The following is a 15,764-nucleotide window of genomic DNA, read 5'->3' on the forward strand; positions in this document are numbered from 1 at the left end:
GTTTATTACAGAAAGAAATTCAAACCTCTAATACGGTGCACATATGCGTATCTCATATCTCAGCTGCATACTAGATAAGTACGTGTATTTATTACATGAAACATTTTTAAATGAAGGAATTGCACAGCAAGTCACTTCTGAAGCAGGTAATATCTTAATTTCAGCTTGTCTCTATTTAAAACAAGTTTCACAGTGTTAGCTCCTTCAGAAAGCAGTTTCTATTGTCTCCCTAGTTCTTGAATTACTGCACGTTTCTGGGGCATCAGCAGAATGATACCGTAAGTCCATCTGACCTTAGTCAAAAGTCCCTGAGAGTACTCTGGGAAGACAGGGGTAGAACTGGCATAATTTTTGGATTTCCCTGAAAACTGGGCGATCAGAATAGCAAAGCCCAAAGCCACAGGCCACACCCATGACACTTCTCAGTTCGGTGCCTGGGTGCACCCCGAGATCCCCGGGTGCTCCCTGAGATGCACACAGGTGGAGAAAAGCAACAGGGCTCCTGGTCCAGGGGATAGCAGAGGGCAGTGAGACTGTATTTACTTGTTGAGATGATTTATGACAACAGAAAGGGGAGGCAGAGCCCAGAAACTAGGAAAAAGATCATGCTCCCCAACTCCCTCTTCTGAAAGCACAGGAAAAGTAATCTCACGTAGAATGAGGAGAGGGGAAAGGATCACAGCTCAATCCCATGTGAACTTTTCAAGGGAAAGAAAGAGAATTGCTGGAATAATATCCCTCCAGAACCCCTTTCAAGACACACTGGCCACAAACAGGAAAATGATCATGTATTGTCTCAAAATGCACTAGAAATGTCAGGAAAGTGACATAAAACATGGAAGAACGTGGCTTATGACTAGAGCAACTCAGCCAAGAGCTGACAAAAAAGGAATGACTCGGAAAGAAAGTACCAGACACAGAAAACAGGAATACCAACCAAAGGTGAAGGGTCCCCAGGGAAAAAAAGCAAAGTGATTAGGGGGGCTTAGTAAGAGCTCTTAACGACACCGAAAACTTGCCTGAAATACCAAACAGCTTTAAACTATATACTGAAAACGGGCATACCACATATCTGGGAAAACAGACCCAAAACAATCAAGACATAGGCATAAAATTAACTGGCTTCAAAAAAGAAAAGAAATCCATCCTTTGGTAACCCAAACAAAAGGACCAAGCGTTTTACGAGGGAAAGAAAATCAGATGGCCGTAGCAGCAGATTCCGTGTCAGAAGAAAACGGACAGAGAGATCTTCTGTTCTTGTAAATCCCAAATGGGAGCCAGAGATTTTATATCCAGCCAAACTGACCTTCTGTGTAAAGGCCACAGGCACACTATTAAACATGGAGGAACTCAGGCTGTTCCCGTGAATCCCTCCTGAATACACACTACCCACAACACAGATGACTGAGACAGAGTGAGCATGAATGGCTCCTTACAGCACAAAAACAGAAACACCCAGACAGAGCCTAAAGGGACCAGAAACATGCAAACCCGAGCCCGATCGAGCCTCTAGGCCACAATGCCAATTTACAGGCCGTAAAGGAGAGAGTAGAATATATGGCCCCACAGGGATACAACCAGCCAAATATACACTATGGGAAACTCTGTGGGACAAGCAGCCTGATTTTGTCATCAAATAAACTGCAGGAGAGAAGAGAAAAATCTACAGATTATAAAATAAAGTCAAAACGTTTATCAACCAGTCACCAATCCTTATATGGATCCTGATTCAAACAGATTATAAACATAATAATATTTACAAGACAGGTGCCTGTGTGGTTCAGTCACTTGGGCATCTGCCTTCAGCTCTGTTGTGATCTCGGGGTCCTGGGATGGAGCCCCGCATCGGGCTCCCTGCTCAGTGGCGAGTCTGCTTTTCCCTCTCCCTCTACCCCCACTCATGCTCTCTCTCTCAAATAATTTAAAAAAAATTTACGAGACAATCTGAAACTTAAGCACCAATTAGCTATTCAACGATGTTAAGAAATTTTTTTTTTTGAGAGAGAGAGAGTGCACACGTGCACAAGCCCATGGAGGGACAGAGGGAGCGAATCAAAGCAGACTCCATGCTGACTGAGCATGGAGCCTGACGCGGGGCTCGATCTTACGACCCTGAGATCATGACCTGAGCTGAAATCAAGAGTTGGATGCTTACCCTGACTGAGCCACCGAGGTGCTCTGTTATTTTTTTAAGATGTGAAAAAGAATTGTGGTTATGCTTATCTTTTAGACACACATATTGCATTATCTCCACAGAGAACGAAATGCCACATGTGGGATTTACCTCAAGGAGGTAACAGCAATCATTAACAGTGAGTGGGGGTAATTACAAACCCAGACTGGCTGAGTGTTAACTGGTGAGAAGCTAGGTGAAGGGCACGTGGGGTTGTTCTTTACACTAATCTGTCTGCTTTTACGTACGTCTGAAATTTCCCATAATGAAGTGAGTTTTTTTAATGTCATCTGAAGAAACTAAATATGTAAATACAGACTACGGTTATTAGGACACAACGGTGCCTATGAACTCGACGTACACCGCAAAGGGGTTTTTCAGGACTGTACCTTTCTTTAGTTTCTTGAAAAACTGTATGTATAAAAGTTTCTGAGACAGACTCTCTATGAAAATGGAAATGACACCAGTAAGAGATAAACGCTACCAGCCGGCCTGTCACTTCATCTTCGAACGATCACACGCGGCCTTCCTGTCTCGTTCATGCTCGCACACATCGACCTATCTTGTGCGTGTTACAGACGATGCTGCATTCCAGCAACTCCAGGAGCATATTTGTCAGCTCTGGCCCGCTACCTCCATGAGACAGAGCTAAGCTCAGGACACAGGTTTCCATCCTGACCCAACCCGAAATCGAGAGGAGAAGTGACCTGCTGTGATTTTAATGGAGAGGCTTCCTCAGCATACAGCGTCCCCTTGTTTCCTGCAACGCATCAATTTTTTTCACGTGATACTTGCTTTTTATCACAGAAACTGTTGGGAAAGCGGCTTTGCAGAGATATGCTATCATCAAAAGGGCTATAACGTGACCTAATGTCGAAATTGTAAACTCCCGCAAGCTAGTAGATTGTGTGGTTTCTGGAAGATGTCAAGATTGCTGGCTCCATGACAATTTAAAATATCTCGTGGAACCCCTATATTTGCTGAGGCCCCTGGGGGCTCCTTGGTACAGTTCAGGAGCCCAGGCTTTGGCTTTAAGTAATGAATAAACCAATAAAGGATCTCAAGCCCAATTTTTAAGCAAGTGCTGCTTATTTCAATAAATTACAACATACCAATTTCAATTTAAAGCATATAATTTCTCTATATTAATACTGGATAAAATACACACTTAGAAAATGAGAAACTTAGGCTTCCAGTGCAAAGGAGTTCAAAGGATTTAATTTGCTATCCTACAACCCACAGGCAATATAATAAAGGTTTTTTTAAATGTCATCGGAACAAACTAAACATGGTTACTATGGTTACTATAATAGAACTGTGCCTAAAATGTCTATGTAAGTTGCAAAAAGTTTTATATTTTTATATTTATTCATAAATGTAAATATACACTGCCCTTATACAGCTGGTGCTGTGTAAAGTTGCAATGCCTCGTTACAGTCTCTGAAAGATCAGAATCGGTGCGTCTTCCAGGCACGTACCTGATTCAACTTCCAGTGGAATTCTGCAGGTTTGTATTTCTTTTCTTCTGAAGGATCCTGGCGGAGGAGGAAAATAAGTCGGCAGCCGTGGACATAGAGTGAATAATGGTGCCGGTTCATGTCTGCAGAGAGAAAACCTACTGGTAAATTGCCAACTTGAGACCCAAAGGAGAAGTAAAAGCCATTTCCTTGATGGATTTTGAAGACAGAGTGTTATCAGCCTACGTGAACTCTCCAGTTGGGCCAAGGCAGGGTTTAGAAACAAACATGCTTGGGTTTTACTGAGACGTGGGGCCCAATTCACTGAGTAAAACTAACAACCAAATACCAGTGCAATTTCTTGAGGACAGAGCGCCCTGGCCCAGAGCGCAGAATGCTGTGTGTCACCAACCAGCCTGTGGGAGCCTCTGGGGGAGGTCAGGTGCCCCACCTCCAGCAACCACTGCGGGGGCCACTCGAGTATGACGGACGCCCTGACGGCAAATTAACCTACCTGTTTTGTCTGAACTACAAAGAATCGTCTCCTTCTTCCTGCCAAAAGGCCCGTGCCTCATCCACACAGAAATTGTAAAAGGCTCCTTGGGGTTGACCGAGACGACGCCATCGGGGATCCTCACTGCTTGCGTGCCATTGAACTCGAAGACCTGGTCGCTGTCATGGCCATTGTCGGTGGGGAGGCCCACAGTCCAGTTCAAGGACCCGCTTGGGGAAGGGAGCAGCTCGGCAGTGCCAGACGCAGCACCTAAGCCAACAGAGTCACATTTCACACACGTCACGTGAAGGACTTAAAAGGCATAGTTTCGAAGCAACACTAAGGCAACATCCTTAGCTCACACAATTGGCTAGTCCCAGTTTACATTCCTTCAAAAATACTGGTTTCGATTAAAAAAATCATAAATAATAACTGTGGATATTTTTTAAAAAGGAAAAAAGGAAGAAAGCCTTTCTTGCAATTCCACCCAGATATATCCACTATTAACATCTGAGTATAAACACTTCCAGTCTTTTCTTTATGAATATATATGAATATATACACATTGTGAGTGGAGTCAAGCAATGTATGTACATTCCCACTAATATTCTTCCACAGCATAACTTCTAATGTCTGAAAGGCATTTCATTGCACAGATACACTGTGACTTATTTAACTGATCTCCGTAGTAGCCACTGAGGTTGTCCCCACTTTTTTCTTTTTTTAAAGATTTTATTTATTTGTCAGAGAGAAAGTGCATGAGCAGGGGGAGCGACAGGCAGAGCAGGGAACTTGACGCAGGGCTCGATCCCAGGACCCTGGGATTATGACCTGAGCTGAAGGCAGATGCTTAACCGATTGAGCCACCCAGGCGTCCCCTCTTCCCACTTTTTTCTATGACAAACCTTGCCTTTATGAGGATCTCTGTGTGACTCAATGATTATTCCCTTAGCATAAATTCCTAGAAATGGAATTAGGAAGCCAAAGAACATGAAAAAAAATTTCCAGCTGTCGTTATATACTGCCAAGTTCAATTTTCTTTTAAATGTGTCCACAGAAGATGACTGAGCTCCCCCAGTCACCTGGCCCTTCCCCGTTCCTTGGAGCCACGTGACCTAATGTATAACCTTGGTCAGGCACGAGCACCTGCCACTTCCTAAAAGTGTGAACTTCTCCCCCTCCAGTCACCGTTCATTCCTCAGTAAAATGAGGTCAACACCACCTCCTCTGTAGGCCTGATGGGCACATACGGAAATGCAGAGCATAGAGTTAGCACTCGCATATGAAATTCCTTCCATTCTTCATGACTTTAGACTGTTCTGCGGAGAAAATGTTCTTTTAATACCATAAAAAGTCATGGCACTGGAGAAAGAAAATGAGTTTTAAACATTATACTTAAATATACACAGAGGCGCCTGGGTGGCTCAGTCGGTGAAGTGTCTGCCTTCGGCTCAGCTCATGATCCCGAGGTCCTGGGATCGAGCCCCACATCGGTCTCCCTGCTCCACAGGGAGCCTGCCTCTGCCCCACCCCTCCCCACACATCGTTTAAAACAGAATATGTCCCAGTCCTCTTAACTGTATATATATATATTTCAGTACACAAATATGTGGACTCAGAGTCACGCCACACCAGAGTATATTCATCATGGGGATAAGCTAGCAGAGAACACACTTTTTTGCCTTTGCTTATTCCAGTTTTGTAAGAAGTCCGAAACCTGTGGGCTGTTACGAGGCCGGAGGAAAGACAGGCACACGTGGGCGAACGCCTCCTGCAGAGCTGACACTGAGCAGCTCTCAAGGCACAGAACCCTCTCCGATGACGAAGCCCATTCGGGTTACGGGTCTCTTGTCACTGACGAAGCGAAACCCTCTCCCTCAGCAGTTTCCACGACAGGCATCCTACCTCCCCTCTACCTCACGTAGATAAGCCAGAAAAATGCCCGCAACTGCTGGTGAAGACAGAGCTCGAGGCTTTGATCAGATCTGTAACCACGGGTCGACTTCACGTAATGTTTGCGGTAAACAGAATGTGCTGAAACTTGAAATTAGACGGGAGTGTCCTTAGTTTTGATTTTCTACCTCACGTTTGCCTAAAGCTATTGCATTACCTGTTTTTTCCTTTGGTCCTGAGATAAACATCTCATTTCATTTCAAACTCACTCCGCTTACATATCCCTCTTTTGAGGATTCCCTGGGTTAGAGAAATACTTTCTTCCCATCACTGGTTCTTAAAGTGCGCATGTGCGTAACATTTTGAACAGACTCTCCAGGGGTCTATGAACGTCCTCGAGCCCACCCAGCAGGGTCATTAGCCGGGAAGGCAGTAGTGGCCACTTCAGAGTCTGATTCCGACCAGCAACACGCGCACGCATTCCCTTCCATTTGAGAGGGGGTCTCTCGCCTTCCCTGAAGACCACGCCAACCCTTACCGCACAGCTGGTGAAGGGACTTCTCTGAGTAGGTGTCCCGGTCACAGCCTTTTCCGATGTGGCCGGTCTCTAGCTCCACCGTCACCTGCACGGAGGCCACGGATTCATCGCACGTCTCCAGATGGATGTTGGGGAAGAGGGCCAAGGTGCCCGTGCCAGGCTCATACTCGATCCTATTGTTCCATCCTGGGTCGGTCCACAAACCCGGGTGGGAAGAAAGGAGGAAAACTCACACGTTAGTTTTCTCTGGTAGACGGCGTTTAAGAACGGGTGCGAGAGCAGAAAGGAGAACGAAGCTCACCTTGCCACCCCGGGGTGCAGGTGGGCTTGATGCTGACCTTCACCAAGACATCTTCCGCCGCCCTCCGCTTCCCGCAGTCGTAGGCGGTGACCATCAGCTTGTACTGGTGTTCCTTCCCATAGTTCAGCTTCTCTGTGTTTTTTATATAACCTTCCAGAGGGGCAGAAGCAACAGTGAGAACACAGAGCCAGGCTGAGACACAAAGTGCGCGTGCTTCGAGCGTCATAAACACCACTGGGGAAATAAAACTTCAGCTGCAGATAATTAACACCCGGTCTGGCTGTCCCGAGCTTGAACTCACACTTATTAAGGATTGTTTCAACAGAAGAAATGAGTCTACACAATTCAACCTTCATTCATTCTTACAGTTTTTCTTTTTTGGTTTAATATATTTGCTTTAAGATTAAGCAATTTCATGAGGCCTGAGGCCTGGTTCACAGGTGGCCGAAATACAAAATCAAGCTGCACTAAATACTTTTTTTTTTTTTTTAAGATTTTATTTATTTATTTGACAGAGATAGAGACAGCCAGCGAGAGAGGGAACACAAGCAGGGGGAGTGGGAGAGGAAGAAGCAGGCTCCCAACGGAGGAGCCTGATGTGGGGCTTGATCCCATAACGCCGGGATCGCTCCCTGAGCCGAAGGCAAACGCTTAAACTGCTGTGCCACCCAGACGCCCCTGCACTAAATATTTCTTGCTAAAAGATTTACTTTGTGTGTGTGTGTGAGAGAGAGAGAGATATTTCCCACCCCCACCCACTAGAACAGCAGCCTGCTTTTGCATCTGAATGCGTACGTCTGCAGAGTGTTTGCAACGTCCGTGATGTCATTAGAAGATTCTGGACCGTGCACTAACAACAGAGACACTGTATCGCCGTCAAGAAGCCATAACCCAGGGGCGCCTGGGTGGCACAGTGGTTAAGCGTCTGCCTTCGGCTCAGGGCGTGATCCTGGCGTTCTGGGATCGAGCCCCACATCAGGCTCCTCTGCTATGAGCCTGCTTCTTCCTCTCCCACTCCCCCTGCTTGTGTTCCCTCTCTCGCTGGCTGTCTCTATCTCTGTCAAATAAATAAATAAATAAAATCTTAAAAAAAAAAAAAAAGAAGAAGCCATAACCCTAATCAAGAAGCAGAGTTTTAGCATGAGCTCCTTCTGCTCAGTGACGAAGGCTGGGAGGACCTGGCAGGGAGGCACAACCTTCAGGTTCCAGATGAGGCAGAAGATGCAAATGTAACGGAGGACAGAAAGCAGGCCGACCAAACGTCAGTCTTTTCGGACGCACACTGACGGAAAGGTGAGAAGGTACGGATTAAAAACATGCTAGGTGGGGGATTTTTTAGACCTTGGTGGGAGAGGAGAAAGAGGGGCACCCCATAAAGAATACACAACTTTAGGTGCCAGGAGCGAGGCTTTCAGGGGACAGGATAAAAAAAATGTGAAACACACACACATACACACCATTAGGGCTCTGCTTTGGGCCGAATGCTTGTGTCCCCCCCAGATCCCTACACTGAAGTCCTAACACCCCATGCGACGGTGTCACGAGGAGGTCCTCCTTGGGGAGGAACTTAGGTTTAGGTGAGTCGTGAGGGTGGGGGTCCCACACTGGGATCCCAGAGGGCTCTCTCTCTCCCCATCACATGGGGACGCAGCGAGAAGACGGCCACCTGTGAACCAGGCCTCAGGCCTCACAAGACACTGAATTGGCCAGCACCTCGATCCTGGTCTCCCCCCACCAGAACCGTGCGAAGCAAGCATCTGTCGTTTGAGCCCCCAGCTTGTGGTGCTTTGTTACAGTAGCCTGAAGGTACGGACGAAGATCGTGTCCAATCTGAGTCTCGCCGGCACCTGCCACGGACCATCGCCCCGGTAAGGAAGGCTTGCTCCTCTGACTTACCATCTTTGTCGATGGCGAACGGCACATCTGGAGTGACGATTTCATAGCTGCAAATCTGGCTGAACTGAGGGGAGCAATCCGCGTCCACGGCCTCCACTCGCAGGATGCTGTCATACTGACTGCCCTCGGTGACGGTCGCCTTGTAGGACTTCTCCTTGAACACTGGTGCGTATTCGTTCACATCGTTCACCTGAATGTGGACAGTTGCTCTGGAAGAAGAAGAAGAAAAGCTGTGTGGTCGACTTGGTTTTTACCCAGTGCATACCAATTCTGCCCTGGCCTTAAATTTCCTTTGGCTACTATCTTGTTTCATGAAGTTCAAATGATGGAGAGCAAAATGAAACAAGTCACTGTTTTTACTTCAGCGTGGAGATGACTTCAGAAAGTTAAAATAGGAATTTGATTCCTCCAGGTCCCAAGAGAAAGGGAGCTGGTTAAAAAAAAAAAAAAAAGGCAGTAATATAAAATAGAAGAGGGCTAGGGGTTTTCTCGACAGTATGGGACAGGGGATCCAGAAGGGAGATAAACTAGAGAAGACAAAATTAGAGACCAAGGAAGAAATAGCAAGACATAGAGAGAAGATGGGAAACATGGACGGGGAGCCTGAGTGGGGGCATGGAAACAAGTTCTGTCTAGCTTCTAAGGAACGGGGACCAGTAGCGACCCATTGCTGCCCATCCCCCATTACTGATCCAACAAACAAGGGACCTCAATGTGACCTCAACGTTCCCCCACCCAGCAGACCCCTTGCTGCCACGTTCCACCTCCCCAGCTCGGGCAAGAGGCAACGAAGGCGCCATCAGACCTGGCTGCAAAGAGAGGAAACAGTCTTAGGGCATGTTTCTGACTCAGACAAGATCTCTGATTGAAATAAGGCCTTTTTCAAAGACAACAGGAAAGTCACACCATGCGAAAGGGATGAGGAGCGATTCGCTGGCTCTCAGCCCCCGAGTGTTTACTAAGACCCTCCACGCCCAGCACCACGCACCCTCCCGACCCTCACAGAGGGTCACGTGCTATCATCCCCCACGCGTCCCTCTCTCCTTAGCCCAGGCGCTAAGTAAAAACTGAGACTCAATGAAACGGAACTGGCCTAATGCCGAAGGGATAGCAAGTGGTAGAGAAAAGACCGACTCTACCTAAATCTAGGTCTAGTCCAGAGTCCCTCTGTTACACGAGTAGTTCTCACAGCCAGGAGGGGGCGCAGCACTCAGTCTGCTCCCGCCAGCACCAAGGAATTCTGCGCCCTTAGAATTCACAGAAAAAAGAAACCTAACAGCAAAATACTTTCCTCAGGAAAAAGCGGCCTTTTCCAGTTTTCAGCATAGGGCCTTAGATTACTGTAACAGAGTACTTGGTGGGATAAAATTACTCATTCATTTATTCAATATCTAATGCTGTGGGGCAAACAGAAAGGATTCCGGCTCTCAAAGAGCTTACGCTGTCATGGGGGACAACCCAGAAATACCTTCTGCCTCATCTTTAAAAACAGAGAGCCTTGGGGGACACCTGGGTAGCTCGGTTGGTTAAGTGTCTGCCTTTTGCTCAGGGGGACTGGGATCGAGCCCCATGTTGGGCTCCTTGCTCAGCAGGGAGTCTGCTTTTCCCCCTCCCTCTGCCCTCCCCAGCCCCACGCCCCCTAAAAAGAGGGCTTGTGCTCCCTCTTTCTGCCTCAAATTAAATAAATAAAACCTTAAAAAAAAACAACAAAACCCAACACAGTCTTGGGGACAGGGACAACGGTCACTACTGCTTTCACATGCCCTCTCCCTGCCCAGCTTAACTTACTTATGAGACTTTTTCGCGCTGGTGCCGTCCGGCCCCTTGCCGCAATCATAGGCCTGGATGGTGAATGTGTAGTCTTTCTGCAGCTCACAGTCCAGTTTCTCTTTTGAGCGAATAATTCCCTCGCCAGTAGACTTATCCACTACCACTGCATCAAAGGGGACATTCTGCCCATGAATTTTAAATCCACAAATCTCACCTAGGGAGTCAAAGCAGCACAGGTTAGACTTTCTGCCCCACGAGTCTGCACGGACCCCCACCCCTGCCCTCCCCGGCCCCACGCCCCCCAAAAAGAAAAGAAATGACAACAGTTCAGCAGCCAGGGGTTTAGAGGGTCTGTGGACAAAGCAAGGGCACTGTGCTTTGACGGGGGTAAGTTCCGGGGCTTTAGTAAAAAGAAGCGTGTTCTGGCTTTCCAAGCAACTTGCTTAACTTTGCATCCATTCATGCAGGAGTACAAAAAGAGAAAAAGAGAAAATATAGACAGGCATTTCACAGGAGTACTTAAGATAGCTCCAGGGTAAAAGCAGTCTCATTAGCAAACAGCCGTGGCCTGATAACACGGAGGAACTGTCCCCAGCTACTGGGACAGCCGCGCAGCGATTTTGATTTGGACCAGAGAGAAGGCTAAAATGCAGTTAAGTGTCGAGAGAGGAAGAAGTGTGACATACAGGTTCAGCGCCATAATTACAGAAATTCTGTCCAAAAAAAAAAAAAAAGAAAGAAAAAAGAAAAATCAAAAGGTACAAGTCTTCCTGTGCAATGAGCCTGGCTAAAATTAGGGAATCAAAACAAACTACTGAATGAGAACGGTAGAAATACCAACTTCTCAGGCATCCATTTCAACAGCTAGAATCTACTATTAAGATCACTTGTGTCACGGGGAGGGATTGGCTAGACTTGCGTTCGTTTCCAACACTAGACTATCAGACCTAGAAAAGAAGCCTGCCTGGGGGGCATCAGTACCTCTAAGTTGGCTCACAAGCTTAATTAGGGGTGAAAAATCTAGGTTTCCATTCTTGCCTGTGGGAGAACAAACATAAATGTTTCGATGTACATATAAAACTTCAGAAAAATGTATTTCACATAAAAATAAGACTGCTCTCTTCCAAAATTACAACTCACGGAAAACGGTTACAAAGTGAATCTCTGAAGTGTAATTGAGAAAAAAAATGCACAGTATTATCCGTACAGTTCAAATGGATGTCTGATTTCCAGATATTTCTAACCAAGGGTTTGGTTACATACAATTTCCATCAATATATTTAAAAATAGAAACAAAGTAGGAGAATAAATCAGGGTAAAAGAGCATGACAGTTTCTTCTGTTTAAGGGCTGATTCCCAATTTTATAAACAAAGTTAGTGGGTTAATATTCATAAGAGGGATAGAAAGAACCCTTTATCACCTTCTTTGGTGACTGTCACCTCAAAACTCTCTAAAGGGAGAAAAGATAGACCCATGTCAGTAATGCAGGAAAGAATAAAGATGGAACAATAAGGAAAAAAGTCAAAGATGCACATATTACATAGAAAAGTTTGACATAATTCAACAATCAGCTTGGTAGCCACTCGCTAGAATCGCTAGGGCAGGACCGGTCTTCAGGAGCACAAACATCTCTGAACCCAACACCACAAACCAGCGCGTAACGTTGAAATTACACCGGCCTGGAGGTGAAATCTACTATAAAACTTCATAATGCCCTCAGGGGTCGCGGGGACCATTTTTAATGACCACTTTCATGGTAACTGTTAATAAGTAAACCTATTTGTTATTTTACAGTTTTCAGACTTTTCATTTTCAGACTAAGTTCTTGCGGCTCAATTCTGGTAACATTCAACTCAGCACGAGATTTGATGAAACTAAAAACAAACATTTGGAGCAAAGGGTTTTCACTCTTTGTTCTTGAGCTGGAGAAATAACCACATTTTCTAACCTAAAAGACCCGACCAAGGCAGCGCACATAAACCCCTCGTCTGATGGAACATCTGCTTGAACGTGAACTGAAACCGGATTCGATCCTATCTGCAGTGATACCACAATGACCAGGGCTTGTAGTGAAAACACTGTTCTCTGAAGTCAACAGAAGGGCTGCTTCCTCGCCCCCCAGGGCTACCACAGAGGACTGCAAGCACGTAGAGGTCGGGAGGTCAAGAGCTCGGGAGTCCCACTGCCTCTTCAGACAGAGCCGGCCTCACTGGGACATCTCCTCTCCCCCAAAGGCAACTTCCCCAATTTCTCCTGCTTTCCAATGGTTTTACCATATATTTATATATCCCTGAGCAGTGTTTGATTTTGCTTGTTTTTGAGGTTTGAAAAATGGTGTCACGTGGTGTGCAATTTTTGTGACTTGCTTTTGTGTTGCTGTTGTTGTTGTTTTAAAATTTATTCATTGTCTGTTTTCATTTTAAACAGGTTCCATGCTGGGCGGAGGCCTACTTAAAATGCAGGGGCTCGAACTCACAACCCTGAGATCAAACCTGAGCTGAGATCAAGACTCGGACGCCTAACTGACTGAGCCAACCGGACGCCACTACTTTTTTAAGTAGGCTCCATGCCCAACATGGGGCTTGAACTCACAACCTCATAATCGAGAGTTGCGTGCTCTACCGTGAGTCAGCCAGATGCTCCATGACTTGCTTTTTCACTCAACCTTGTGGATCCAAGATTCATTCATCCCTGCTGGAGGATACAGAATACAGTTCATTGCTTTTCTCTACTACATGCAGCGAGAATCCAAGGAGTTAGAGCAGGTGAAGGGCTTAGAACACGGCCTGGCTTAAAGAACGCACTCACCAAGTGTTTGCTGTTACCGTATCTTCCCTTGTGGGTGCACCACCGTTCCTGCTTTCTGCTACTGAACAACACCGTGATGGACATTTCTAAACATGCTTTCTGCTGCACGTTCACAGTCACTGTAGGCCCCGTACTGCCCAAAACTGGAGCCACTAGCCCACGTGGGCTGTTTAAAATTATGCTAAAATTCCTATTAAAATTGAATAATATTAGGGCGCCTGGGTGGCTCAGTAGGTGAAGCATCTGCCTTCAGCTCGGGTCACCATCCCAGGGTCCTGGGATCGAGCCCCGCATCGGGCTTCCTGCTCAGTGGGGAGTCTGCTTCTCCCTCTGCCCCTCCCCCCCAACTCGTGCTTGCTCTAATAAATAAATAAAATCTTTTCAAAAAATTGAATAATATTGAAAATCAGTTCCTGAAGCGCCCAGCCAGCCACACCTCAGGTGCTCAGTAGCCACACATGACGAGTAACTACTGAGGGGGATGCAGACACAGAACACTTCCGTCACCACAGTCAAGTTCCACCAGACAGAGCTGCCCAGAGTGCGCGCAGACCAGCTACGGCCTGCAAGCCAAAGCCAGCCTCTGTGTGTTCTCGAATAGCCTGAGGCAAAGAATGGTTTTAACTTTTTAAAACATTATTTTGTGGGGGTGCCTGGGTGGCTCAGTCGTTAAGTGCCTTCGGCCCAGGGCGTGATCCCGGTGTTCTGGGATCAAGCCCTGCATCGGGCTCCTCCGCTGGGAGCCTGCTTCTTCCTCTCCCACTCCCCCTGCCTGTGTTCCCTCTCTCGCTGGCTGTTTCTCTCTCTGCCAAATATATAAAAAAAATCTTTAAAACAAAATAAAAATAAAAATAAAATATTATTTTGTGACACNCTGGGTGGCTCAGTCGTTAAGTGCCTTCGGCCCAGGGCGTGATCCCGGTGTTCTGGGATCAAGCCCTGCATCGGGCTCCTCCGCTGGGAGCCTGCTTCTTCCTCTCCCACACCCCCTGCCTGTGTTCCCTCTCTCGCTGGCTGTTTCTCTCTCTGCCAAATATATAAACAAAATCTTTAAAACAAAATAAAAATAAAAATAAAATATTATTTTGTGACATAAGTAAACCATTTGAAATTCCAAGTTCGGTGTTCATAAGTAATGTTTTATTGGCCTACAGACATGCTCTTTTATTTACATATGGTCTACAGCTGCTTTTCCACGACAGTGGCAAATCCAGGGCACTGCAGCAGAGACCCTATGGGCCACAAAGACTAAAACATTTACTACCAGCTCGTTACAGACGTTTGCTGATCCCTCACAGATACACCTCTGCGTAGAGAACTGCAGAGGACCAGGCACGTCCAATTTTCAGAATGTCCTATTCACTCCATTATGCTTACGTTTCTTTGGGGTGTATATTAATACCGCATAATGCATTTTAAGATCAGTCAAGTTGCTCAGTTTTCAACTCAGAGTGTACTCTTCTAAAGAGAAAACAGTGACCCAGACCCACACTATCCGAGTCGGCATACCTGACAGTGACCGAGGGTGCCTCTGGGGCAAAGGCCGCTGCGCGCGTTGAGGGCAGATTTAAGACCCTGCGATGATGTTGCTGAGGGGGGTCATGCCCCCTACTAGTGCATTGCTGAGTAAAAGGATAAAGACGCTCATTCAAGCAATGTCCTTGAGACTGTTTCTGACGGAGATTATCATGAGGAGTGGAACTGTTTGCCAAAAGAGGTACACTCCCTAATTCCCTCCTCTGAGATACCAGGCTGGGAAGCGGGAGGAGGAGAACGCAGAGTGTGTAGGAAGGCAATGGGGTGTTTCAATTTTACATTTCAGTGTTCGGGGGAGGTTTTGTTGATAATGTCTGACTGGAAACCAGAGGGAACTAAGGGAGCAAGCCACGTGATTATCTAGGGAAGAATTTCAGACCAGGAACAGCAAGTACAAAGGCCCTGAGGCAGGCCTGGGCCAGGCCTGGCTTAGGAACAAGGAGGCCTATGCTACTGCAGTGGCTGGGCAAAGCGGAGGCCAGCAGACAAGGTCCGACAAGACAAGTAACCTGAAGCTACACTGGCTGCTACAAGAATTGCAGCTTGTCCTCCAAGTGAGAAGGAAATGACTGGAACGTTTTATGCAGTGAAAAAAATATGGTTTATATTTTGAAAGAATTCAACCCGCTTCTGTGTTGGAAATAAGTCTACAAGCAGGCAAGGATGGCTACTGGAGTAACGCAGGCACGAGAAGCTGAAGTCAGAACCAGGGGGTGCATGGGGTGGTGAGAAGTGGTCAGATTCGGGGTGTGTTCTGAAAGTATGGACAATGCTGTGGGATTACGAGTGAGAAACCCAAGGATTAATAAATTCCCTTCAGCCGACATGGGAGAGACCATGGACTGAACGTTTGGATGGGGGAATGGGAAGGCATACTTCAGCTTTGAACACACATTTG

General features: G+C 46.6%; 1 protein-coding gene across 2 annotated transcripts in view; it reads right to left on the reverse strand.

Annotated features, from left to right (window-relative positions):
- CLSTN1 (calsyntenin 1) overlaps nt 1-15,764 on the reverse strand; it is a 60,612-nt gene that overhangs the window by 12,425 nt on the left and 32,423 nt on the right. For both annotated transcript variants that reach the window (XM_034671179.1, XM_034671180.1), the window contains 7 exons: nt 11,943-11,972; nt 10,540-10,735; nt 8,752-8,960; nt 6,856-7,005; nt 6,555-6,740; nt 4,145-4,393; nt 3,652-3,773 (listed from right to left, as the gene is read on the reverse strand). In XM_034671179.1, coding sequence (XP_034527070.1) covers nt 3,652-3,773; nt 4,145-4,393; nt 6,555-6,740; nt 6,856-7,005; nt 8,752-8,960; nt 10,540-10,735; nt 11,943-11,972 — 1,142 coding nt within the window. The remainder of the gene's footprint in view (nt 1-3,651; nt 3,774-4,144; nt 4,394-6,554; nt 6,741-6,855; nt 7,006-8,751; nt 8,961-10,539; nt 10,736-11,942; nt 11,973-15,764) is intronic.

This window comes from Ailuropoda melanoleuca, chromosome 11, assembly GCF_002007445.2.
Source record: "Ailuropoda melanoleuca isolate Jingjing chromosome 11, ASM200744v2, whole genome shotgun sequence".
Classification (NCBI taxonomy): Eukaryota; Metazoa; Chordata; class Mammalia; order Carnivora; family Ursidae; genus Ailuropoda; species Ailuropoda melanoleuca.